Source organism: Hydractinia symbiolongicarpus, chromosome 1 (genome assembly GCF_029227915.1).
Source record: "Hydractinia symbiolongicarpus strain clone_291-10 chromosome 1, HSymV2.1, whole genome shotgun sequence".
Taxonomy (NCBI): Eukaryota; Metazoa; Cnidaria; class Hydrozoa; order Anthoathecata; family Hydractiniidae; genus Hydractinia; species Hydractinia symbiolongicarpus.
Window position 1 is genome coordinate 16,619,367 of NC_079875.1, and position 26,576 is coordinate 16,645,942.

Sequence of the window (26,576 nt, forward strand, 5' to 3'; positions counted from 1 at the left end):
CACAAAACGCGTTTGCCGGATTTTTAATATGTGAGCAGGATATACGGAATGTGAGCATTTTAACCGGTCCGTAGCCCCTTTAAGTTGTCAATGACAAGTAAGAATATAAATGTGGGGACGATGAAGTATGGTAACTAATACTCATCACAATCTGGAAAAACGAGTTTAGCGTGGTTTCTTTTTATGATTATTTTTTATTAAGTTTAATTTGTTTTTCCAAAAAGTTTTCTCGTTAAAATATTATATTTGGAATAGTCTCGTTTGGACTAAAAAAATAATCCACATATTGTTCTACACTTTTTTGTAGTTACTGATGCGTGAAAAATTGGATTTGAAGCTAACGCCGTATAACGTGCTTGCCACTAGTATTAGTCAAGGTAAACAAATCTGTTTACTTGTTGTTTCTGGCAATATACGTTTGTTTGTTTTTGTTTTTGTTGTTTTTGCTTTATTTATCACAAAGGTGATCGGACTGGTATTGAGAACTACTGGAACATTGTGTAGTCTTACCGGGCAATTAAAAAACAGAATAATGATGAAAAATGAGGATTATTTTTGCTTTATCGTTGTTTTATTGATTTCGAGCCTGTTTTTTTTCGAGCTTGCAGAAAGTTGTACTGTTATAAAGAGAGAAATTAAGTTAACAATAATACCAAACTGCATAGGTGCACAAAGAACTTTTTTAACTTTTAAAGGGCTATTTTCTTATACGTACGGAAAAACCTTTTTCTTTTCGTCTATTTTTTAAACATTGCCTCTTAGTATGATGTTGTGTTTACCTTTTGTAAACAACATACTTTATTTGGAAACTAATCAAATGTTAAGCACTGACGTTTTTTGAGATTTTTACATTACTTATTTTGTAGGTATTTTTCTTGTGTATTATATATTTTTCTTGTGTCTGTGTTCTTTGTAAAAACCCTTGAAAAACAACCCCAAATTGGTTAAAAAAACCTTAAAACCCGTGAAATTCGGTTAACAAATGGCAGATTATGTGCACACCAAGTAGTTTCCACCAAAGAACAACTGATGGAAACGGTTTAATTGGCCATAACCCACCCACTTATTTATCAGGCCTTGCTTTCACGTATAGTTTGGAGTAAACTGATAAGGCTGATTATTTAAGATTATATTAAACTCATTTTTTGTGATTATAATTTCTGTTGTAGGTTTAGTTCAATTTATTGATTCACAAGCAGTTGCGCAAATATTACGAGATGAGACAAGCATCCAGGTAAGCGAATAGTTTTAATTTTTGTAACTATAGCCTGCAATGAACTTCCCATTCACTCTTGAACTAATGAAACGTTCATTATTATTGCGAATAACTTTAATCGTGTTACCGTAACGTCTATTTCGCGTGTATTTACATTCGCACAATATGAATATTAAGGTATTTGCGTGTATTAATTTTTGCGGAAATTCAAATTCCCTCATAAATGTAAAGAAGGAATATTAAAATGCAGGATGTTAGACAAAATATACTCGCGTATATAGCCCCTTCTGTTTTATATGTTGCCAATTTTTTTCGCCAGTATTAATTTTTGCGCAAACCGTTTTATGCGTACTGTTATACTGACTTTTATGCGCCAATACCCAAAAATTAGGACGTAATGACATTTATATAAAGAAGCTCTGGTTAAGGGCAAATGCAATCGCAATTACGAATGCTCTTATTTTGAAGTTGTGAATAAACGAATTTTTGTATTTAAATGGAAGTTAGTAGGGTCAACAAAATCCTTTGCTTCCGACATTTTATCATCAGTTTCATCTAACACCAGAAAAACGTTAAATGAAATGTTGGACTGTTTTCCTTATTAGATTTGAATTTTTTTTGGAATGTATAAAAGTGTTTTCTTTAGAACTTTTTTCGCAAGTACTCGCCAATGGAAGGGGCTCCGTATGGTATCCAACCTGAAACCATGGATTGTTACGTGAAAAGCTGTGGTAGGTCCTACACACATGCATGTTACCACCCGTGGAATATGTATAAAGTAAGGCAGTAGCAAACAAATGTAATATATATATTGTAACGTTATCAGTAAGTAAGTAACCGGAAGTTTTAATGTTGGATGAAACGTTGGGTGTTTTCTGTGTGTATGAAGTGATCGCTTTTTACACCCAATCCAATATTGACCATCCAACGTTGCCGAGGAAATTAGATAGAAATATATTTTCGTAATCCAACATGTGGGATGAGCATGGTGTGTAAAATATTGTTTTATCAGAATTAGTCAAATTTCTTGAAAGGAGGCTTTTACCTGCTTTCCACTATTTAACAGATTTGACTTCTTTGATATGATAGAGATTTGAGTTTAAGTGGAATTTGTTTTTTGTTTTTTTTAGCGGGTTATTGTGTGATTACGTATTTGCTTGGCGTTGGTGACCGACATTTGGATAACTTATTATTGACCAAAAGTGGTAATTATTTTTTCTTAAGTGAACTCTATGTATTCTTATTCGGGCTGTAACTATTGTTAGGACTTACCAAACATAATTCACCCTGCAAAAAATTTCCCGGCAAATTGAATCAGGTTTTTTCAGCAAAATTTCATTCATGTGTAAAACGACCAATTACACCGGCTTATGAGAATAAAAAATATGCATAATAGACCTAATATTTATACTCACGAAAGTAATATCGATCTTTCCATATGCCAGAAGTTTTTTGCAGAAACAATATATATCACTGTTTACACAGTGTTTTTATATAATTCGGAAACACATTTGGGTGGTATGATGAGTCCACTCTGGATACACGTGATCCAAAGAATAAAAGTAGGATATACGATGTCAGTAGCGTATTGGTAATAAAAAGTAAGTGCAAAACAACCAGTTAATCAACTTCAGGACCCATGAATGAAAGTCTGAACTTTAAAGCTGGGTAGTTTGTGTAAAAAACTTAAATGCAATAACAACAAATGACATTCCAATGCAACAAATTGAGTCCAACAAATACTAGCTCTCCTTCTGTTTAGGTAATTTGTTTCATATCGATTTTGGTTATATTCTTGGTCGCGATCCGAAACCATTTCCACCACCGATGAAATTAAGTAAAGAGATGGTGAGGCTGGTTTATTTTTTTAATTTTTTTTTTTTTTTTTTTTTTTTATCTATACACAACTGGTTAATTCAGTTTTCTCTGCGAAATGGTAAGAAATGGTAGAGCTGGTTTATTTTTTTTAGGTTATTACAGTTTTCTTTCTGCTCACAATTTTTGTGACGAAGCACGCCTGTTGTATTGGCGGTAAAACTTGGTGTAAGGCGTATTATGCAATTATAATATATTCCATTAAAAAAACTTTGTTCAGGCGAACAAAGTCTTTCTAAAGCTCGAAAATGAAGTTACTAGGGAACCAACGTGGAAGTTAGACTTTTGGGTTGGTTCGCGTAAAAGTAAGCGTAGCGTTTTAAACTGGAGTAATTCGTGCTTATTAAGACATGTTTAAGAGTGCGAATACCCAAAACCGTTGTAGGTTAGAGATAGGTTGACCTTTTGCGATGTATAAAAACCCACCCTAAATAATTATGTTTTATTTTTGTTTGTTTGTTTGTTTATCGTTGTTGTTGTATTTAATGTTATACTTTTTTACAGGTGGAAGGCATGGGTGGTACTACAAGTGACTATTACCAACAATTTCGTAAACTATGTTTCACAGCGTTTCTTCATTTGAGAAGGTATTCTGTAGTTGTATTTATTTGTGCGATGCATGATCACCATGCTTTTTTATTATATTTGAATCTGACTCGACTCGTGACTTCACAGCAGGGCGTTTGTACACAATGAACACATCACTTATTTCAAACTAATTTCTTCCTCTTTCACTTTCATTTCACTGCGTTGTTGAACCGTGGAAACATCTACAAACTGTGTGCTGGTCATATGGAAATATTTCCTAATAAATGAATAGTGATTTTCAGCACCGCACCTAAGCACATTCCTCATCTTGTTTCTATTTTTTTATTGACACATTGCCATAATTCTGTTAACACTTTCAATGCCAGTTGGACAGAACTTTTCCAAATTAAAAAAAATATTAAAATTTAGAATTTTTTCAAATCACTTTTGAATTACAATACGAGCACTACTCTCAAATATTAAACTAAATTATAATATTGTTTGTAACAAAAGTAACTCGTGCTTCTGCAATTTATCAGGTGGCTTTTTTTGCTAACAGGAAATTGTTCTGGGTACCCTCTGCTAAGGCCTAGTCTTTTTATTCCAAATATATATAGCACAGGATTAACGAAACCGGGGGAGTAAAAGTTTAGAATTTCAATAGCGGTTTTATTGATCTAGAGGCCTTGGGTGAGCGATACCCATTTTGTCGAATTCAATATATTGCTTTAAATTATATTTTTAAAACAATTCGTCTGTCCTGTAGGTATAATAAATTTAAATAGTGCATGGATTGTTTGAACGGGACATTATTATATCGAACGGTTTTGTTTTATTGCTTGTAGTGGGTAAAGTATGTGGCACGTTCCATGCGTCTAATGGACGTCCATGCAGTACACGTCTACACATTTTCACTATGTAATTTTCCATTATTTAATGTCTTTCCGAAAAGTTTGATAAATTATTCAGTTGCTTACAGTCAGTTATTTATCTATCACATTTTAAATCCGAGACAATGCAATGATAGTAAATTCGGCTTGTAATCATAAGCTTGCACTAGCCTGCTATCAAGGTTATTAAAGCTTCGTGCTGTTATCAAAAATATTTCAAAACACCACTATGATTCTGGTGGTCGTTTCAATGTTTTCTTCTGAGATCAGGGGTGGCGACATTCGTCAGTCAAAGCAAGGCTTTACGTACCTTTTTGGGTAATAGACCATGGTTACAGTCAGCGGAGAGGAAGAGCCAATCGTTGGAATGGAATCTCTGAGGGCGTTAAACTTCCAAATACTTTTTACTAACATTTTAATTTGGATTCTCAAAAAGCAAAACATAACAAATTGTTAACTTAGTAACATAGTTATAATCAGAGGGAGGAAGAGCAGATTGTTAGCGTGGGATCCCAAAGGGCGTCAAAATTTTTAATATTAATGACAAATTGTTAATTTTCGTTTAGATATGCCAATCTGTTCCTCAATTTATTCAGTTTAATGGTGGACGCGTCTGTTCCAGACATCGCGCTGGAGCCTGACAAAACTGTAAAAAAGGTAAGAAGTAGCTACTAACGCCGTAATCTTTAACAAAAACTGTAAATAAGGTACGAAGTAGCTACCAACGCTGCAATCTTGAAATATAAAGGATCAAGAAAGATATTAGAAAAAAAAATTTATTTGTCAAAAGTGGCCAAAATGTTGTCGGTGGTATGAATGAAGTAGATGAGATTTCATAGTTTTATAACTAATTTTATCTCTTCATAAGGGTAGTCTTCTTTTAAAATATGATATTTTTGTTGTTGTATCAAAAACCAAAAAAAAATTGTTGAAATCCGTTATTCGAAACTATATATTCGAAAAGGGTCTGCTGCTATAAGACACAATGTGTTTTCTTTTTCAGGTACAGGACAAATTTCGTCTTGATTTGACTGACGAAGAGGCTGTACAATATTTGCAAGGATTAATTGATGAAAGTGTTAGCGCCGTGTTTGCTTCCCTGGCTGAACAAATTCACAAGTTTGCGCAGGTGAGTGTGTGCATGAAAAAACTATTATATGGTTGGAAAATAGATTATTGTATGAGTTCCTGAGGCTTTTTTGTTATGCGAAAAATTTAAAGCACAATATAAATTAAACGCAACAGACTTACTTATAGCAAAACCTTGCTGACTCGTGTCTACCTTCCTTTAACAATTTTCTTACATTCATCGTTTCGAAGTTTTTAAAAATGAGCGTACGAAACGCATAAATGTAGCAGGCATTCCATATTTTTTGTTAGTTATAGGATTTAGATTGTGTAGTGTCCTTAGCATTAAACATTAGTAACGTTGTTCAGCTTCTATGTCCTGATTAATTATATGTGTGTTTTTTAGTACTGGAGAAGGTAGCTGATGGGACCATTTTATTCGAAATTGGCGAATCGGTATATTATCTTGAGAAGGTTTTACATAGAATTATATCTTTGTGTAAATAGCGCTGACGCTGCTTTTGTTGATGTAAATAGAATTCTATTGCAAACTACGATGTACAGTGTCCCTATCACGCTTAGAGCGTGACGGTTTCCAAAATTATAATTAATGATGACTTATTTACGGCTGACTACTAATATAGATAAAGATCAGGAAATTTTGGGGTTTTTTACGAAAATTAGTTTGTTTTTTCTAAGTAAGAGCTGTGCCGAAAGTAGATCAAGTTCGATTTTGTAAAATGTTCTTCAAGAAAAGTTTTTTTAAAGTTCAAATAAAACGGCATCGTAGATTGTTGTTTTTTGTTGTTGTTTTTTCGTTTTTTGACTTATTAGACATTTTATAAATATATATTTGGTATAGACATAATTAGTTATTGAGAAAATAAACTTGTAAATAAGCTTGTTGTATTATTGTATAAATGGCCATGGGTATTACTGCGACAAGAAAGGTTAGGAAAGGAGAAGCAACGGTTTACGTGTCTCTGCACATTTTTTTCAAATAGAAAATATTGAAACGAAAACACGAAACTTCTTAAAAGGAAATCAATACTGCAAATTATCTTAGAGATTCTTTCCAGATTGTGTGAAAAACCTGGAAATTTAGATGAATATGAAAAGTTATTATGCAGAAAATTGTGTGCGAAACAAATGCTGATGAAGTGTCTTTTGGTAAGTGTCTTAAATCTGCTTAAATCGTATGTCGGTAAATTAATGTTAAAATAAGTAAGCTTTCGGTAAATTTAATGTTGAGCTTAATGTAGAAAAATCTGTCCGACTTTTCATGTTAACACCCACACATAGCTTATCTGATGAATGTAGTAGTTTTTAATTACCTAACGAATGGAGGAGTCGTTTTTTTTTCTCTAATAAACCAAGAAGGTAAGGAACGTTGGAGTTTTTTTTTTTTTTTGTTTTGTTTTTTTAAAGGAACTAACGAGATTGGAACGGAGAGGTTTTTTTTATTTTTCTCTATGGGACCAAGGAGGTAAGGAACGGGTGAGTCCGTTTTGTTTTTCTTTAAGAAACTAAGGAGGTAAGAAACGGAGGAGTAGTTTTTGTTTTTCTCTAAGAACCAAGTAGATTGGGACGGAGATGTTGTTTTTCTTTTTCTCTATGGAACCAAGGAGGTAAGGAACGGGTGAGTCCGTTTTGTTTATCTTTAAGAAACTAAGGAGGTAAGAAATGGAGGAGTAGTTTTTGTTTATCTTTAAGAAACTAAGGAGGTAAGAAACGGAGGAGTTGTTTTTGTTTTTCTCTAAGAAACTAAGGAGGTAAGAAACGGACGAGTTGTTTTTGTTTATCTTTAAGAAACTAAGGAGGTAAGAAATGGAGGAGTAGTTTTTGTTTTTCTTTAAGAAACTAAGGAGGTAAGAAACGGAGGAGTAGTTTTTGTTTTTCTTTAAGAAACTAAGGAGGTAAGAAACGGACGAGTTGTTTTTGTTTATCTTTAAGAAACTAAGGAGGTAAGAAATCGAGGATTAGTTTTTGTTTTTCTTTAAGAAACTAAGGAGGTAAGAAACACAGGAGTTGCTTTTGTTTTTCTTTAAGAAACTAAGGAGGTAAGAAACGGAGGAGTTTTTTTTTTCGTTAAGAAACTAAGGAGGTAAGAAATGGAGGAGTTGTTTTTGTTTATCTTTAAGAAACTAAGGAGGTAAGAAATGGAGGAGTAGTTTTTGTTTATCTTTAAGAAACTAAGGAGGTAAGAAACGGAGGAGTAGTTTTTGTTTTTCTTTAAGAAACTAAGGAGGTAAGAAACGGACGAGTTGTTTTTGTTTATCTTTAAGAAACTAAGGAGGTAAGAAATCGAGGATTAGTTTTTGTTTTTCTTTAAGAAACTAAGGAGGTAAGAAACACAGGAGTTGCTTTTGTTTTTCTTTAAGAAACTAAGGAGGTAAGAAACGGAGGAGTTTTTTTTTTCGTTAAGAAACTAAGGAGGTAAGAAATGGAGGAGAAGTTTTTGTTTTTCTCTAAGAAACTAAGGAGGTAAGAAACGGACGAGTTGTTTTTGTTTATCTTTAAGAAACTAAGGAGGTAAGAAATGGAGGAGTAGTTTTTGTTTTTCTTTAAGAAACTAAGGAGGTAAGAAACGGAGGAGTAGTTTTTGTTTTTCTCTAAGAAACTAAGGAGGTAAGAAACACAAGAGTTTTTTTTATTTTTCTCTATGGGACCAAGGAGGTAAGGAACGGGTGAGTCCGTTTTGTTTATCTTTAAGAAACTAAGGAGGTAAGAAACGGACGAGTTGTTTTTGTTTATCTTTAAGAAACTAAGGAGGTAAGAAATGGAGGAGTAGTTTTTGTTTTTCTTTAAGAAACTAAGAAGGTAAGAAACACAGGAGTTGTTTTTGTTTTTCTTTAAGAAACTAAGGAGGTAAGAAACGGAGGAGTAGTTTTTGTTTTTCTCTAAGAAACTAAGGAGGTAAGAAACGGACGAGTTGTTTTTGTTTTTCTTTAAGAAACTAAGGAGGTAAGAAATGGAGGAGTAGTTTTTGTTTTTCTTTAAGAAACTAAGGAGGTAAGAAACGGACGAGTTGTTTTTGTTTATCTTTAAGAAACTAAGGAGGTAAGAAATGGAGGAGTAGTTTTTGTTTTTCTTTAAGAAACTAAGAAGGTAAGAAACACAGGAGTTGTTTTTGTTTTTCTTTAAGAAACTAAGGAGGTAAGAAACGGAGGAGTTTTTTTTTTCTTTAAGAAACTAAGGAGGTAAGAAATGGAGGAGTAGTTTTTGTTTTTCTCTAAGAAACTAAGGAGGTAAGAAACGGACGAGTTGTTTTTGTTTTTCTTTAAGAAACTAAGGAGGTAAGAAATGGAGGAGTAGTTTTTGTTTTTCTTTAAGAAACTAAGAAGGTAAGAAACACAGGAGTTGTTTTTGTTTTTCTTTAAGAAACTAAGGAGGTAAGAAACGGAGGAGTTTTTTTTTTCTTTAAGAAACTAAGGAGGTAAGAAATGGAGGAGTAGTTTTTGTTTTTCTCTAAGAAACTAAGGAGGTAAGAAACGGACGAGTTGTTTTTGTTTTTCTTTAAGAAACTAAGGAGGTAAGAAATGGAGGAGTAGTTTTTGTTTTTCTTTAAGAAACTAAGGAGGTAAGGAACGGACGAGTTGTTTTTGTTTATCTTTAAGAAACTAAGGAGGTAAGAAACGGACGAGTTGTTTTTGTTTATCTTTAAGAAACTAAGGAGGTAAGAAATGGAGGAGTAGTTTTTGTTTTTCTGTAAGAAACTAAGGAGGTAAGAAACACAGGAGTTGTTTTTGTTTTTCTTTAATAAACTAAGGAGGTAAGAAACGGAGGAGTTTTTTTTTTCTTTAAGAAACTAAGGAGGTAAGAAATGGAGGAGTAGTTTTTGTTTTTCTCTAAGAAACTAAGGAGGTAAGAAACGGACGAGTTGTTTTTGTTTTTCTTTAAGAAACTAAGGAGGTAAGAAATGGAGGAGTAGTTTTTGTTTATCTTTAAGAAACTAAGGAGGTAAGAAACGGACGAGTTGTTTTTGTTTATCTTTAAGAAACTAAGGAGGTAAGAAATGGAAGAGTAGTTTTTGTTTTTCTTTAAGAAACTAAGGAGGTAAGAAATGGAGGAGTTGTTTTTTTTTTCTTTAAGAAACTAAGGAGGTAAGAAACGGAGGAGTTTTTTTTTTCGTTAAGAAACTAAGGAGGTAAGAAATGGAAGAGTAGTTTTTGTTTTTCTTTAAGAAACTAAGGAGGTAAGAAACACAGGAGTTGTTTTTGTTTTTCTTTAAGAAACTAAGGAGGTAAGAAATGGAGGAGTAGTTTTTGTTTTTCTCTAAGAAACTAAGGAGGTAAGAAACGGACGAGTTGTTTTTGTTTTTCTTTAAGAAACTAAGGAGGTAAGAAATGGAGGAGTAGTTTTTGTTTTTCTTTAAGAAACTAAGGAGGTAAGAAACACAGGAGTTTTTTTATTTTTCTCTATGGGACCAAGGAGGTAAGGAACGGGTGAGTCCGTTTTGTTTATCTTTAAGAAACTAAGGAGGTAAGAAACGGAGGAGTTGTTTTTTTTTCTTTAAGAAACTAAGGAGGTAAGAAATGGAGGAGTAGTTTTTGTTTTTCTTTAAGAAACTAAGGAGGTAAGAAACGGACGAGTTGTTTTTGTTTTTCTTTAAGAAACTAAGGAGGTAAGAAACACAGGAGTTGTTTTTGTTTTTCTTTAAGAAACTAAGGAGGTAAGAAACGGAGGATTTTTTGTTTTTCTTTAAGAAACTAAGGAGGTAAGAAACACATGAGTTGTTTTTGTTTTTCTTTAAGAAACTAAGGAGGTAAGAAACGGAGGAGTTTTTTTTTTCTTTAAGAAACTAAGGAGGTAAGAAACGGAGGAGTTGTTTTTGTTTTTCTCTAAGAAACTAAGGAGGTAAGAAACGGAGGAGTTGTTTTTGTTTTTCTTTAAGAAACTAAGGAGGCAAGAAACGGAGGAGTTGTTTTTCTTTTCTTCTAAGAAACTAAGGAGGTAAGAAACAGAGGAGTTGTTTTTGTTTTACTCTGAGAAACTAAGGAGGTAAAGAACGGGGGAGTAGTTTTCGTTTACCCGATAATAAAGAGTCTTTTCCTAGCCTAACTGAAAAAAGATTCCAATTCGCAATTATAAAATCGGCGTGTGTTGTTTTCTTAATTACCGAACGGAGGAGAGAATAATATTGATTTTCTTTTTTTGTGTGATAAAAGAATTATATTCTCCTATTAACGTACTAATCCTGATTACACAATTTTGACAACTATTTTTTGTTTACTGATCCCTAATAATCCGTGTTGAGGTTTTAAAAAAACTTTTAGACGAGAAAGCTTGGTAATACGCTGCAAGGAAACATGGCCATTATTATGTATAGTTTGTCAAAAAACTTTTCACAATGTTTAGTTCTGCTATCCAGATTACATATGTGTCATATATGTTATTTTTTACTGAGCTAATTTAAATCATCTAATTATAAATTAAGGTTCAGCGATAACTTGGCGACATCTTTGTTATTTTGTTATCAAGAACGATAAAAGAAGAAAATAGTATCAGCAGGGTTAAAAAGTTTTTCATATGGTAGAGAGACATGCAAAAGCAGTAAAGAGTAGACTTTTAATTTTAATTTATTATCTTGTTGTTGTTTGTTTGGTTTTTGTTGTTGTTGTTGTTTTGCGATGTTCCTCTTCTTGTTGTTGTTATTGTGGTGGTTTTTTTGTTGTTCTATTGTTGGTTTTGTTGTAGTGTTATTATCGTGTCTTCATTATGTTTGTTCTTGAATGTTAAGAGGTCTCCATTACGTCATGGAGATCTCTCATCATTAGGCTTAATCCACATACACTTTTTTATATAAAAGTGGTGGAAAATGGGAACTAAGGAAACCATAGATTTGTCTTTTTGCGGTAAAATATACTGGAAACATAAGCCATAAGTTTTATTTTGCGAAACTTGTAATGCGTAGGTTTTGGGTTGCAAAAAGTTGTAATGGTGAGGAAGAAACTTTAGATACCAAGACAAAATAGGAATACCTCAAACTAAGTCTAAATTTCTATTTTTATAAAAATCAATCAAGGAGTCATCCATAAAGGACGTCAGCACCTTAGTGAAGAAAGGGTTGGGAACAACCGAGGCAAAATCGGACATAGGGAGAGAGGGGGTTCAGCCGTGAGCAGAAATCCTGTAGAGATTTTTTTTTGCGTTTCTAGTTGATTTAGTTGTCTTTTTAGAGAGAAAATAACATTATACAAGTTATTTTGATATTTACATGAGAAGCATTTTAAAAAGAGAATTCTTAGTAGCAAAAGGTTTTCAACCAAAAAGCTGTACTAAATATCACAATTTGCGTCCACATAGAAATAGGGAATGGGGTGTTAAAAAATAGGCAGACGAGTACGGGCGAAGGGGTTAATAAATCGGCAAAATTTTGTAGATTCTTTTTATGTATAGCCCTTAACACAGCATGGCGTGCGATAATACATGAAACGAATAACATAACATAAACCAAATGAATCGCTTTTGTCAGATATTGAGACAAGATTAACATGATGATGTCATTAGCAACAGAACTTAATGTCTTTGATGCGACTCTGGACAGTTAAAATTGTTCTTTGCGTGTTATGAAGCTTTATGTTCTATGCCCGTATTACGTTAATGCAAATTAAATCGTTTCTGATTGATAGTAATTAACATGAAATAAGGAGTAATCTCACATCGCCTCTGTAAAAATATAGAGAATTGATTTAAAGCACGAACCATTGATATTTTGCTAGGTCCCATGCTGATTTCATTCTTATTAGGCTTAGCACACAAGGATAAGCTTTTAAACACTTCATCTTAGAGGTTTTTTTACGACGTTGCTTGAGGTAGGTGACTGTAATATTTTTAGCATCTTAAAGCTGGCTTTTCGCGATAAAACAAGTGAAACTTGAGAGTTGTCCTGGAATCTTTTTATTTTATTTTTGAAAACATTTTACATGTTCTTGAGCTATGGTCTTCAGGTTTTAAGATATCTCAAATTATGCAAATTTATGATATATGAACTAGCTCTGAAACATGTATTTGAAGACACCAAACCGAATCGCAAAAAAACATTTTTTACCGTATTTTTAACCCCTTAAATACAATATCTTATTCAGAGCTAGTTCACGATGTCATGCATAATCAGTAAAACTTCGAAGTCCAAAATCTTAGAATTAATTTGGAATTTTTAAAATATATATACAAATTCCTAGACAACTTGCCTAGCTCTTTCATAAAGAAATAAACTTGTTTTTCACAGGATGTAAACTCTAACAAAAAAATGCTTTTATTGCTTTGGTCATAAAAAAAACTCTACGTTGAAGAGATAAATGCGACAGAGAGGAAAATGTTTATCAAAAAATCAGATTGTTGACATTTTATGTTTTCTAATTGCATCAATATTTACAAAAACGAATTAACTAATAATAAGCCAAAAGTTAACGATTGTCAAAAATTTGATCATGTTCAATATGTCTAGCAGAAACGAAGGTAGTTGATTTAGAAGGTTGTTTTTTATCGGCTTTAGTACTTAGGTGGGTTAAGATTTAGTTTTGCATTATGATTTAATTTTGCATTACTGTATTTGGTTAATAAATCGCTCATGGTTAAATGCACGTTTGGTTTATCTCAACACTTCAATTCTTCTTTAGTTTATCTAAGAGTACTTTTATTAAATACATACTTAGAATAAACGTTTTTAGTCCATGATTACCTGCAGGGATTCTTGGCCTAACTTGTTTGTTTGTTTTGTTTCTTGCATTTATATCAGGTGTTTACATACAAATGTCTCGTAGAAGCTCCTAATTAAAGCAGGTCATGGGCTAATTTTTCTCAAGAACCTTTTTAGAGGCGTTGTTTTTTAAGAGTGTGAGGGTGTAAGGGTGTACCGCCATTTAGTAAAAGTAGGCTTTCATTATAAAAACTATTCATTTTTGGGGTGGGTATTAATACGTCAAGGAGCTATACGACGTATAATTTTAAATCTTCATGGGCGCACTTTGACAGACAATATTTAGCGGGAGCATTTCTTTTTTACCGTTAGTAGCAGTGTCACCTAGTCCCCATAGCTTGTTCAGGCCGACCAAACATAAAAGCCTAACAAGCCTTGGGGACAAGGTTATAACTGTGCCAATTAGGCATTTAGAATGAACTTAGTTATTGCGATAAACGACGCTTTTACTAGTATCACTAGAAAAACAACAAAGTATCTTATAATACAGGAAATATAAAGAAGATTACAAGGTTTTAATCTCAGATTAAGTAGGTTCTGCTGTTTTAGTATCACCAACCGGAACTAGAAAGTTGCTTCAACTAGAACAAAAATAGGGGAAATGGCGACGATTTTCTTTAAAACATTTTTCTTATTTATTATTAATTAGAGAACTTGCAGCTACCATTATGATCAAAGTAAAAGAAGCTCTGCGCAAGGTGTCTATGTCAGGAAAAAGAAGAGATTCAGATCCTCCTCCGCAGATCATTTATGAAGATAGTAAAACAGTACCACTACCAGTATCGATATCAAACACGAAGGAGTTGTCAGGCTCTTATCCCACGTTAAACGAATTGACGCATAATCAAAATATATCTTACGAAGAAATATTAAACATTCGGAAAATTACTTCCCCTCGGAGAAAATCGGAAAACCTAATAGATTTCCTCAATCTCGATTGTAAGGGCGCTGAACTGTCGGCTCTGCTAGCAGAGAATAGTAATAAAGAAAAGCAACCGCTTAGAAAAACTAAAAGTTATTGTGACAACCGAACGTCGGCGATACCAACACGCAGAAACTCTCTCCAGGGGTTACTACTAAAACAAAGCAAAAGCTCTAAATTGCGAACCCGAAGGGCAAACATGACGCATTCGTACGAACCAAACAAATTACTTTCCAAAGCTATAGCAGATGGTTACGCTGATCTTGTTGTTGGCTTGCTTCAAAGTGGTCAGGTGAACATCAACAAATTAAACAGTGATGGATACGCGCCATTGCATTTAGCAGCGTTCGAAGACAAAGCTGATATAATTCGAATTTTAATAAACCATGGTGCTTTTATTGACATTTTGGATAGTACAGGTTTCTCTCCGTTAGAGGTGTCCGTAAATGAAGGCTCCTTTGAGTGCGCCCAAGTTCTTATTGAAAATGGTGCGGACCAGACTCTGATTTTGGATGGACACTTTGATAAACGGAGAAGTCGAGCCTCTTCCATGGATGATGAATATCAAAAATATTTAAAAACAAAAGCTAGGCAATAGTTCTTATCTGGTAAACATGTTTTTTATTCACTCCATCTACAACAAAACATCGACAATCTAGAAAAAAATAGCCAGAATGCTGAATTAGTGTTTACAAAATTTCTTTCTTGAATTTCTTCATTTCTTTTGGCAGTTAACTCTACCTATCATTGATTTCGGGTTTTTCCTCTTACATAATTTGGAGTTTTTTACTTTTATATAAAAAAGCTTGTATTGAAATATCTAAGTTAGTTAATTTGCACTTTTCATTTTTAAAATTACATTTATAACGAAAGTTTTTTATTGGATTAGATATTCCTTATCCAATTTACCGATTTTAAACCATACATGTGATCCAAGCCTTTGCGAGACGTATTCTTTGAGGTAGCACAATTGTTACTACTGATAGACAGGGCGTAATCAATAGGGAAAAAGTAGTGATACATCAAGATGCATGAAACACGAAGAAGGTCCATTTTAAGTTCAGTATGGTTGTTTCCTGCACAATATATTGGTACATGGTCGTCTTTTTTCATTCAATTTCATAACATTTGGAGTGAATGTTAGCCAATATAGAGGGTTAAAAATTTTAAGTTTTACAAAATTTCAATGATACAATGATAATATAACAAGTTGGCTCTTTCCATATTAGAGTCGCGCATTTTTAAATTTGTCAAAGTTCGCCTCTTACTGTGTACATCAGACTTATTTTAGGATCTAAGGTTTTTTGGTTAAGTCCATAGTCTACAAAAGCATACTAATTGTTGTTAATGCCAGAATGACCATTGTACCCGCAACTTGTGACCGTCGTGGACCCCGACGTAGATCATTTCGTTGTGCACACGCGCAGGAGGATGTCACTAGGAAAATTTACGAATAGCGAAAATGGTCAATGCTCTGCAGCTGTCGACCTGGCCTTCGTCTGCAGCTGCAGAGCATTGACCATTTTCGCTATTCGGGAAAATGACGAAATAATTGTCTTTGTTCCAATGCATTTGTCAACGATTGTCGAATCTACTTGGTCATATAATGTGACAGTGACTACAACTGATTTGCAATCTTGCCCCTTTTACTGAAAACCTGTGACAACTCTTTTGCTTTTGAGGTCAATCAATTTTCCTTTTTTTTATGTTATTTTTGATTTTTCCTAAAAAGTATTAGGTTAGGACAGAGTCAATTATTGGTCCTTGGACTAAATCCTTGACAGATAGTAGTAGGACTAAAATCTTGACCAAATTTAAATTCCTTCAATTCCAATTATGGATTATATATCGTTAAAATGCATTTGTTATGATCAAAGCAGATTTTTTTTATATTTAATGTAAATAGTCTAATATTTGATAAAATAAAGATGACAACGTTATCCAATTTTTTAACGTCAAATAGCAGTTGAAGCGAAGGACTGTTAAAATAACGTAAAAGATTGAATACTAAATGGGGTTCGTACTTTAGATGACAAAGTATGTTAAGTTTTAAGCAATGAAGTGTAAAGGCTTCTTTATAAGGTAAAAATCTTGAATCTGCGAGCGTTTATCCCTACGAGAATTGCCGATGAGACTGAGCCACGAAAGGTAATTCCCAGAATTTCTCTGTTGAAGCTCAGCAGTAGGTGTTGCAGACTTAATGTTTTGATAGAACTGATAAATGAGGCGGTGTTTTTATAACACGTATTAGCAGGACGTACGAAAGATATATAAAAAATACAAAGGACTAATATGCACTTTATATATTCATTATATTTATATATCTTATATTTTATTATTTTTTTTAAGTTGAGAAACATATTTTCATTAGTATATTTTTAACAATGAATTATATTGTAGCAACATCTTCATTATCGGTGTTATCTTCGGCAAGACGTCTTCATCTGTCTATTTTTTATTTGTCTTTTAACATTTTAGTCTCAGCAGTGTGAGTCTTCCTTTAAAACACTAAATTAATTTCTCGGAATCAACAATTGTGAGATTAAAAGCACAGATTTTTCACATATATATGATTCTAAATCCGAGACCAAGAGTCTAAAATCTATTGAGCAACCATTATTTTTGGAGCTGCTTTGATATCACCTGCAACTAAAAATTCATGAATGTCTTTTGTGAATTTACGATGGCGAACATTATATTATTTACGTCAGAGACTGAGCTTTTACTTTCGCAACGGGTATGATTTACCAAAGTTATTGCTACCTATTGCAAGCACTATGATGACTCAGATCTTCAGTATTAGATGCAAGCTTTTATAAGAAGATTAAAAGTCTAAGCTGGCTGGTCATCTCTTTGTTATTAGCCGTATTTTGTCTGTGTCTTCGAAATGGCTGCTCTGCTGCTTTATTTTGAACCCCCGTCTGTGAAATTTCATTGCTTCGTGTTAACAGGCGGACAAATTGCACGGAATACCCATGCAGAAAATATGTACGACTGGTGATAATCTAAGGACCAACGAACCCATGGAACTTTTCACGTGCTAATGCTAGTTATTCTTATGTCTCTATTGTTCTAAACAGCATAAATATTCGTTAAACCTGAAATCCCAGCTTGACGTTTATATAAACCATTTTCTTATAAAAAAGTGTGTATTTTTGTATCTTAGTGTTTTAATGTATTTTCCCTTTTTCTTTCAGTAAGATTCATGATGAATACCTTTTCTCCTCTGCAATAAGACTATACCAACTCCTATCAAATCATTGGTTAAACGAATTTAACAGACATTATTGACAATCATTAATAAGCTCCGTTTTTTATTGTGATTTCCTATGGTATGATCATTAATAAAGTGATACCATTTGATAGGACCTTCTACCGACAATGTGATCTTTATACCAGACAGTTAATCGGTATAGTATAGTAGCAACACCAGGCTCTATGATTTGCAATATTGGACAACATTTGTTAAAACTCGCTTCCACCAACAAGGAAATTGAAATATTCAAAATTATCTATTCAAAGGACTCGCAATTCTTCTTGGTGCTTTTAATTTCCTCTCTCTTTGTTTCTTTTATAATTTTTAAGCTTTTCCACCTGCTAATGTAAAATAGAAAAAAGAGGAGAAACAAGAAGGACAAAAAGCACACTACTGAATAAAATATGATGTCTATCATTTGCTATTATATAACAGAAAATTGGAAAAGGTCTTTCGAATCATTTTACAATCTGGAAAACATGTTTGGGCAGTGGTTTAAGCTATTTGTCCTTGCAATACTATATAAAATCGTGTGTTAAGAAGATATTAAAAAACTGAATTTATAAAAATTGCTCAAGAACGAACATGGAAGACAATATCTTCTTCATAATAATCAATACCTCACTTGGAATTCCCTTGTTCCTACATTTATTTGGAATTTATTGTTTGTATATACAGAGAGACAGACAGGACAAGCAAAAGATATTTTTGTACTCGCTTAGTACCTACGACGTTATGGCAATATTAGTTTGGGATTCGTGGCGTACCGTCAAGTGGATGTCATGTGGTAATGAAATGGCAGTGAACTTGTTATCTGCTTTGGGTAATGGAGTTTATCTTACAACCTTTTCAATAATGTTAATGATAACATTAGATAGATTATTATGCGTTTTACTTCATATCAAATATAACTATTACATAACAAACAAAGTCGTTCGCAAAACAATGTATGTTTGTTATGCACTTGGTGCGTTAGCTGCAATGCTTTTGATCATCGCAGATGGCAAACAAATGCAAAAAGTCGTTAGCTACACTCCGATAGCTTTGGATTGTGTTTTTATCTTAACGGCTTTTCTTTCCTATGCTGGCATTGCTTTCGTATTGAACCGTCACCGCAAAGAATTTTCTCATCAAAAAGGTAATAAGCATTTTATCAAAAAACAACATGTAATTCCAGGATTTATTATTGCTTCATACATACTGTTTTATGCAACACCGAATGTGCTGTTTGCGTTTACGGGTTATTCTGGAAAGAGTAGGTATGTACTGAGCGCATGCTGGGCACTTGGGGTAACATTAGATCCTTGTATTTATATATTTCTAAGTGAAAAGACAAGAAATGTTGCATTAAATATTATTAAATGCGGACGAAAGAAAAATCCAATTTCAAACGCTGAAGCTGGCAGTTCGGCACTAGTCAGTACATCCTTGACAACTGCCTAATATTATTAAAAAAAGATAAATATGCATTTCTCGCTGAAAGTCCTGGTACCTTGGCACTGAATATGCGATCGAGCCAAATCTTTTTGATTTGACTACTGATATGGCATACCTGTTGTGCACATATGCCTTAACGATTAAATTTATCAATTTGATATTGCTAGGAACTGCAGCAGTACCCCAAAATTCCATGCATTTTCTGATGAAATACACCTTTCCCGAATTTCATAAATTATAATAATTATGACGTCATCCAAAATTTTATAATAGCCCTATGCTCTTCAAATAAGGATATTCAGATAGAATATCAAATTATCATGACAAAACGGAAGTTTTTTGAGCAATATAATATTTTGGTTGGATTTTATTAAGATTTGAAAAAAGAGACTTTCTTAAAAAGCTCGGCTATATGAAGGGTAACTTTCAGCTTGCAATCGAGGCACTTAACGAACAGAAACATTAACAAAATTAGGTTATTTGTTCTACCTTTTCTAATGAACTTGTGTTGAGTTTTGCATAATTAGGAAATTCGGGAAAGGTCTATTGTGGTATAAAAATCCCTGAATCAAGTACAAATTATTACAATTTATTGTGTATAATGTTAGGTGAATTGCAAATAACAACATTGACACATTTTCCGTTCTGCGTAACTCCTTATGCAGATATTTCTGAATTTTAACAAAATAGGAAAGGCAATACAGTTTACTCTCGATAAGTGGAACTTTCGCTTAATGGAACAAATTTCCCCGGCCCCTTGGATTTGCATTAGCAAGCCTCTCTTATTTTATTCGGATACGTGATACCCTCAATAAGTGGAACTTCCGCTTAATGGAACAAATTTCCCTGGACCCTTGGATTTGAATTTTATTCGGATACGTGATACCCTCAATAAGTGGAACTTTCGATAAGTGGAACCATTTTTTTGGTCCCTTGAGCAATGGTTATTCATAGAAGTGGAACTTTTCCAAAAGAAAAATCATCTACAGTACGTTCGAATCATTTTAATCAAAACATTCTTTTTTCGAACGCGAACATTCGATTGCTATCAAGTAATAAAAACATAAAAACTATATCAGAAGTCATTCCTCGGTCTCCTGAGATTTCAGATAAGAGCCAAGTTCGATAAGTGGAATTTTTTTCGGTTTAATAGAGGTTCCACTTATCGAGCAATTCGGATAAGTGGAACATTCGATAAGTGGAACCATTTTTTCGGTCCCGTGGACGTTCCACTTATCGAGAGTAGACTGTATATTTACTGGCTATATAGAAGTTTACCTTGTAAAGTAAAGGAGTATATATTGTTTATGCCTAGGCTTTTTAAATGTAGTAACTTTATCAGTAATATATTATGTAACAACTCCTGTTTTCTAGTGTTCAAACGAAATAATTTTTTGATCAGCGTTTTATGTAAAAATTTACATTGAATGTACGTCTTGATTATTAAAATAAATGACGTAAAGTGCGCTTTGTTGTTACTTAAGCTGTCACAAAATTATAAAGGGCTGTAGCGTCAACCTTATCACCAGGTTCTTATGGCCCCTCAGTTATTATTACGGAGTGACCGCTTTCAACTTCATCAACCAGTTAAAATGCCTTGTGAATGAGGTTGCTGAAGCGCAGGTCTCGCGCCACACTTATTAATGCACTGCATGCTTTAAATCATGTTTATGCCTGAAATTGCTTTCGACATGTGCAAATCTAAAAAATCTGATTCAGTGGTATTTTTTTGGTAAAAAATGCCTTGAGTTTATTTGTACAAAAAACAGCCCGCATAACTGAGATGTCGGCTTACTCGTACCAGATCTTGGTTTAGCAGGCTCTTATATTGCTCATATAAACACAATTTTTGATCCATACGGCTTTGGCCCAAATTTTAAAATTTGTTTACTTAAAATTTATGTATGGCTAGAAAACGTGACAATGTATTTATCTTAGCTTGTAAAAACTTTTAAATATTAAATATCACAAAAATAAAAAAAATAAAAAAAGTCAAAAAGATCAAAAAAGAGACCTCCAAACCACAAAACTGCAGCTCCTAAAATAATTTGTTATTGTCGTAGCGATCGTTTTGTGTTACTTCGTTACCATTATGTAATTAGTTTACTACGCGATCTCAACAAAGTCGGTAGGGTTATTTTAAGACTTGCGTGTTTTTCTTCAGAAGTTAGGAACAATAAACTTCTACAGATAACAATATAGAAAGTGTTGCGGAGCGTGGGACTAGGTCCCCTAAATTCGCAAGCAAAAAATTTTAGATGCCCCTTTCGGTTGATTCCTGTAATGGATCGTATGAAAAACAAAGTTCCTACGTGCTCGATGGTAATCGATCAAACGGTCTCATCTTCGCCTTGGTGAAACACTTCCTTTGGTTTTAGCATTAGCAGTACCGCAGCTTTTTCTGAACACTGAACTTGGGCCAGTGATATATTTTGTTTAAAACCTGATGTATCAGAAAATGCTAAAATATGTTAAACGGAACAAGAATGGTGTCCCACTTGAGTGTACAGTTCGGGTCAAATTACAAAAACGGAAAATATTTTTTAAGCGAAAATTATTTCCTGGTTTAGAAATTATGAGATTTACCTATCAGGAAATTTTTTATCTTTCTAAAATTTGTTCTCATTGAACCCAAAAAATGAATGATATATCTATATATATTTGAAGATTTTGAGTAGGTGTTGATGAATGCACAAAAGCCACTTGTCAGAATTTATATAAACGCCTGGGTAATGTAGACATTAAAAAGTTTCCTGATATATATATTTATTGAAATATTTTCCGTTTCTTTAACTTGAGCCGCACTGGTGTATGCTCACCGCCAGGGTTAAAAAATTTATTTCCTGGACGTGCGTACAATATATATAGTTACCATCGTCCACAAAAATATGGCTGTCCATTCCCCCTCCATGTTAAGAACTGCCCTTTTTGGCCGAGCAACGTAAACGTTTGCGTGGCATACCTTTATAAAAACATTGATCACGAGTAAGAATGGAACGTACTATCTGCAAAACATGCAGCTAGCTATGTTCTTTTGCTGACTTTGCTAAATTTTTGTTTTTTGGTATAAAATTGCCAGAGAGAACAAATTGCGTGGGTGATTATAGCTAGAACAAGTTATGTGATTGGACATTCCAACGGAGTAAAATTACCTCACTCACTGTGTAGTATATGTAAAGCTAGCTAGCTATAAGTTAGAAAATCAGTCTTAAAGAATTTTTCTATGCTAGCTATTTTGCTGATTTTATGCGAGCTGGCTAACTCTCTTCTTAAAGTAGCTAGCTAGCCAGCTATATGCTATCGATAATTTAATATTATTCCAGTTAAGTCGGCAGTTCTATGTTAGCTAGCTTTAGGTGTGAGTCAATAATTTGCTTAAATCGCAGTCTTTTCACTTACAATAAATAACAAAGCTTTTTTATAATTGATCGTTGGTATAAAACAGGTTTTTCTCGTTTGTTTGTTTATGCTTGCTGTTTTTTATTAGTTATGGTTGGATGAATAATAAAAGTTCTGGAAATTTATAAAATAGTTCTCCATTTCTGGTGTTTTGTGAGTAATCACAACATAACAATAGAAAAAAATGATTAGCTTACAAATACCGATGGAGAGCATGTGTGTATAAAAATAAGATGTCAGCTAAAAAAAACTTCACTCCCGCCGTATCATAAAGCTTGGTGGGATGGTGTTCGTGAACGAAGCTATTCTCGCTAAGTTAATCTCGCTTTCATCGAAAAAAAATCTACTTTTATCATCATGTAAAGGAATCAGAAACGCATATTTTTTTTATTTTATTTTTTTAAGTGGCTCGAAGGAAAAAATTTTTAAACAACCAAGCCGTCTCTTTTAAAAGTGCTAATCGGTAATGACTCTCCCAAGAGCCCTTTAACTTTTTCTTGAATGTATGAATTTTGGATTCATATATTCAGGGTGAAGCGAAAGAGTTCATGGGAATCGCAGGTATTATTTATTTAATAATTGTGTAGAACAAGAATATTTAGAACTTTTGTGTTGTAAAAACGTTCTTTTAGAAGTTTTTAAGCTTTATTTCACTCCGTTAATCGTCTTTTTGATAACTCCTTCGTTTGTAATCATACTTTCAGTTTAAGCGATTTACCTTTTTGTCCTGACAAAGGAAAAAATAGTTACTTTGCTTTGTAAAGCCTTTGTGTAGCAAGTAATGTGTAAATAAAGTCTACAACAAAAACGTCTCGATTCCTTTTACTGTAATCGCCTTTTTCTACAGGAAAAAAAACCCTGTAACTTCTGTAGTTGCAGACATTTTCATCCTTCTTGCGGTTGGAAAACGTTTAGTGATGACCGCAAATATTAAGATACACCTTAAATTATCTTGACCTCAGGCGGAAGCGTCTGACAAAATATTTTGGATATTCGTGCAATCGTTAGCCGAGAATCGAATATCTCAGCAGATACCCGATAGTCTCTGCGGCATTTTATATCATTTTTAATATATAGTTCCTTTAAAAAATTATATTCAAGTCAATTAGATGGAGAGTTAAAGCTAATTAAAAATAAAAAGTTGTCAAACAAAGGATGATCGCACTCCATCTTTTATTTTACCCTGCTGAATATCTCCTTATTATTCTGAAAATGACTCTGGTCCGTTTAAATAACAAAGCATGATTATATCTCTTTCAGTTATAGAATATTTAGTTAGTTTAGATTAACTAAACGAGCGTAGACGAGTGTAGACAATTCTAGACGAGTCACTAGACAAGTCTAAACGGATTACAAGATGAGTGGAAACGAGTCTAGAAGAATCACCAGACAAGTGTAGACTAGTTTAGACGAGTCGCTGAACGTTTATGATCAAATTCAAAGAAATTAATAAACAGAAAGATTGAAACTTTTTAAATGATTGAGTTGAAATTCAAGTAAACAAGCGTCATTTCATCAAGGCGGCAGTCTACTTCGGTCGCAAAGCATGACGTACTTAGCGCTGTGCGCTCGTGCGTCAAAAGATATAATGTCCACAAATTCAAAATGGTGGCGATTTAAGCAAATCCATTGGTCGAAATCATGAACTTACATAAATATACACTACAGCTCACAGCTTCGTTTTTTGCGATCAAAGTGTACTTTCGTCTTCAAAACGATCAGTGCGTGCAAAAGCGCTCCCAAATATTGCGCAATATTGAGCACTTTGATGCGTGCTTCTTGAACCGACGTGAATAAAGATCGAAGTGGACTTTCGGCTTAAGAGCTAGTTGATAAATTATACATAAGGTTTACTAAAAATAAAATACTTAACGGAATTGTTAATAGTGTATTCTACCGAAAATGTCTTAAGTAAAGATCACATCGCAAAAAAAAATCCATGTTCTTATAATTAAGCAAATATCAAACATCCAATAGTTCATGTGGGCCTAAATTCACCAGCTGGTATATAATTACCATGCTGTAAAGTTTAACTTTTAAAGTGAAGCTAGACAGTTATGAAATAGTTATGTGGCTTTGACGTAACAAATGCAAAAATGCCCTGCCCTTATAACTTTCCTTGTATTAGGTTATAACTTATAAAACTTGGTGCGGATACTCTCTGTCGCAGGACAACTAAAGATTATGCCTCAAATGCTGACTGTCAGCATTTTCTTTTTTTTGTATTTGTGTAGCTACATGATATATTTTATATTTCTTGTACATATTGTAAATAATTTTAATTTTAATAATTAAATAAACATTTTAGCTATTTTGGCTTAGTTTAAGACCCTTTGATATGCTAGATAGGTTAGATATATAGTTCATAGATTGATGCTATACCTTTTTTTTATTGAGAAATGCTTACAAACAATGAAAAAAGCATATGAAAATTATTGATAAGCAACTTGTACTGAAAATTAGAAGAGTGGAAGTAGGCGTTCCCTAAAAATAAAAAATAGCGCCCACAGGCATCAAAGGGAGGTGGAAAGCGAAGAGCGCGTAAGTTATTTGAACAACTTTAGACATATATCCCTAAATGTTAACATTTTAAGTCCATTACAATATCTATATATTTACCAACATGTATACATGTATACAAAACCTCTATATATCACAATGCTAAAAATAATTGGAACAAAAATAGGCAAAATGGGCGTGGCACACCACCTACTGTAAATTTTTGGATTTTTTTTCGAGATTTCTGATCCAAAATGTTAAAAAGTCAACTACTAGGAGTTTCAGGGTAATACCATTTATGGTTCCAGAGTTATTAAGGAAAGTATGCCAGGTAGAACATGAAGAGGGTTGGCATGCTAATACTTTTTATCCTGAAAACACAGACACACACTCAAAAAATGGGAAACATCTTTCAAAGCAAATTTTTTTACAGAATCAATTTTACTAATTATATACTTGTAAATGTGATATTACTCTATTACTCTACTCAAAAAAAATTCTTACATTCTTCCACACTATTTCTTTAACCCAACGCGACTAAACCAAATTTTAAACTCTTCAACTTTCCAGGTGTCACACCGTTTATTCTGTTTCAATAAAATATTGTCAATCCAATTCATTGTCAATTTATAACTGTTGTGTGTCAGTATTCTTCGTTATCTTAAAAAAATGTTTAAACCTTGATGTAGCTATCACCGACCAAAAATCGATCTTTTAAGACAATACTTTGTTCAAAACATAATAAAATTCAATATGTCTAGCGTACATCGATAAGTAAATTTTTGCTTGCCTTTGATGACGTCACATTTTCTGTGACGTCACCAAAAGCTTGAAATTTATTCAAAATACAAATATATGTTCAAATTTAATTACTTTAGTTCTTTGGCGAATGTTTACATTCTGTTTGAAGTTTCTACGTCACAGAAAATATGCTAACGGAAGCAAAAATATATTGCCGCCATTTTGTTCCTTTTGTGACGTACTATAAGTCTGGTAACTTTGATTTAGTTTGGACAAGCCTATGAAAAGTTATTAAGAGGGAGGGGATAACATGTTCAAAAAACCCTAGACCGGAAGAATTAATTTCAGTATTTGTCCAAACGATTGAAGCTGAGAAGAACAATGCAGGAACAGTACTTGTTCATGTAATGATGAATTTGAGGAAGATGAGGGTTCGATAGAGAGAAATAAGTTCAAATATCATAATTGAACTAATTTCACTAAAGGTTCGATATCTTCAATCAAAAAAAAGATTAGTAAAGTCATTGCATTGCACGTATAGCTTTATCAAACAACTTGAAAACGGCCGGAAATAACTGACTTCGGATCTTGCATATCTACGTGCCTAAATATCGTATGCGCTAATCTTTCATAAATTTTGCGTAGGGATCCGCAGTGTCAAAGATCTATTTAACAAAATACAAGAAATTAAATTCCACTTGACCTCGAAAAACCCCGTACCGGAAGAATTAATTTCAGCATTTGTCCAAACGATTGCAGCTGAAAAGAACAATGCAGGAACAGTACTTGTTCATGTAATGATGAATTTGAGGAAGATGAGGGTTCGATAGAGAGAAATAAGTTCAAATATCATAATTGAACAAATTTCACTAAAGGTTCGATATCTTCAATCAACAAAAAAGATTAGTAAAGTCATTGCATTGCACGTATAGCTTTACCAAACAACTTGAAAACGGCCGGAAATAACTGACTTCGGATCTTGCATATTTACGTGCCTAAATATCGTATGCGCTAATCTTTCATAAATTTTGCGTAGGGATCTG

General features: G+C 33.3%; 2 protein-coding genes across 4 annotated transcripts in view; both read left to right on the top strand.

Annotated features, from left to right (window-relative positions):
* Nucleotides 1-11,608, top strand: part of LOC130643445 (phosphatidylinositol 3-kinase catalytic subunit type 3-like) — a 35,594-nt gene extending 23,986 nt beyond the window's left edge. The window contains exons 21-30 of one of the 2 annotated variants that reach the window (XM_057449594.1): nucleotides 308-377; nucleotides 1,170-1,234; nucleotides 1,863-1,947; nucleotides 2,347-2,421; nucleotides 2,979-3,064; nucleotides 3,596-3,678; nucleotides 5,076-5,166; nucleotides 5,513-5,638; nucleotides 5,984-8,733; nucleotides 8,778-11,608. In XM_057449594.1, the coding sequence (XP_057305577.1) occupies nucleotides 308-377; nucleotides 1,170-1,234; nucleotides 1,863-1,947; nucleotides 2,347-2,421; nucleotides 2,979-3,064; nucleotides 3,596-3,678; nucleotides 5,076-5,166; nucleotides 5,513-5,638; nucleotides 5,984-5,998 (696 nt within the window). In that variant the 3' untranslated portion in view covers nucleotides 5,999-8,733; nucleotides 8,778-11,608. Of the gene's footprint in view, nucleotides 1-307; nucleotides 378-1,169; nucleotides 1,235-1,862; nucleotides 1,948-2,346; nucleotides 2,422-2,978; nucleotides 3,065-3,595; nucleotides 3,679-5,075; nucleotides 5,167-5,512; nucleotides 5,639-5,983; nucleotides 8,734-8,777 lie in introns of those variants that run through there. The other variant, XM_057449595.1, reaches the window with a different exon arrangement.
* A 1,347-nt stretch (nucleotides 11,609-12,955) lies between these two features.
* LOC130643471 (ankyrin-3-like) lies at nucleotides 12,956-16,763 on the top strand. 2 transcript variants are annotated; one of them, XM_057449597.1, is made up of 2 exons: nucleotides 12,956-13,038; nucleotides 13,929-16,763. In XM_057449597.1, exon 2 carries the CDS (start codon nucleotides 13,948-13,950, stop codon nucleotides 14,797-14,799), a length of 852 nt encoding a protein of 283 aa, XP_057305580.1. In that variant the 5' UTR covers nucleotides 12,956-13,038; nucleotides 13,929-13,947; the 3' UTR covers nucleotides 14,800-16,763. The 2 variants fall into 2 exon arrangements, with proteins under 2 accessions (XP_057305580.1, XP_057305579.1); XM_057449596.1 differs by having other exon boundaries at nucleotides 12,957-13,082; nucleotides 13,929-16,762.
* Nucleotides 16,764-26,576: the final 9,813 nt, after the last annotated feature.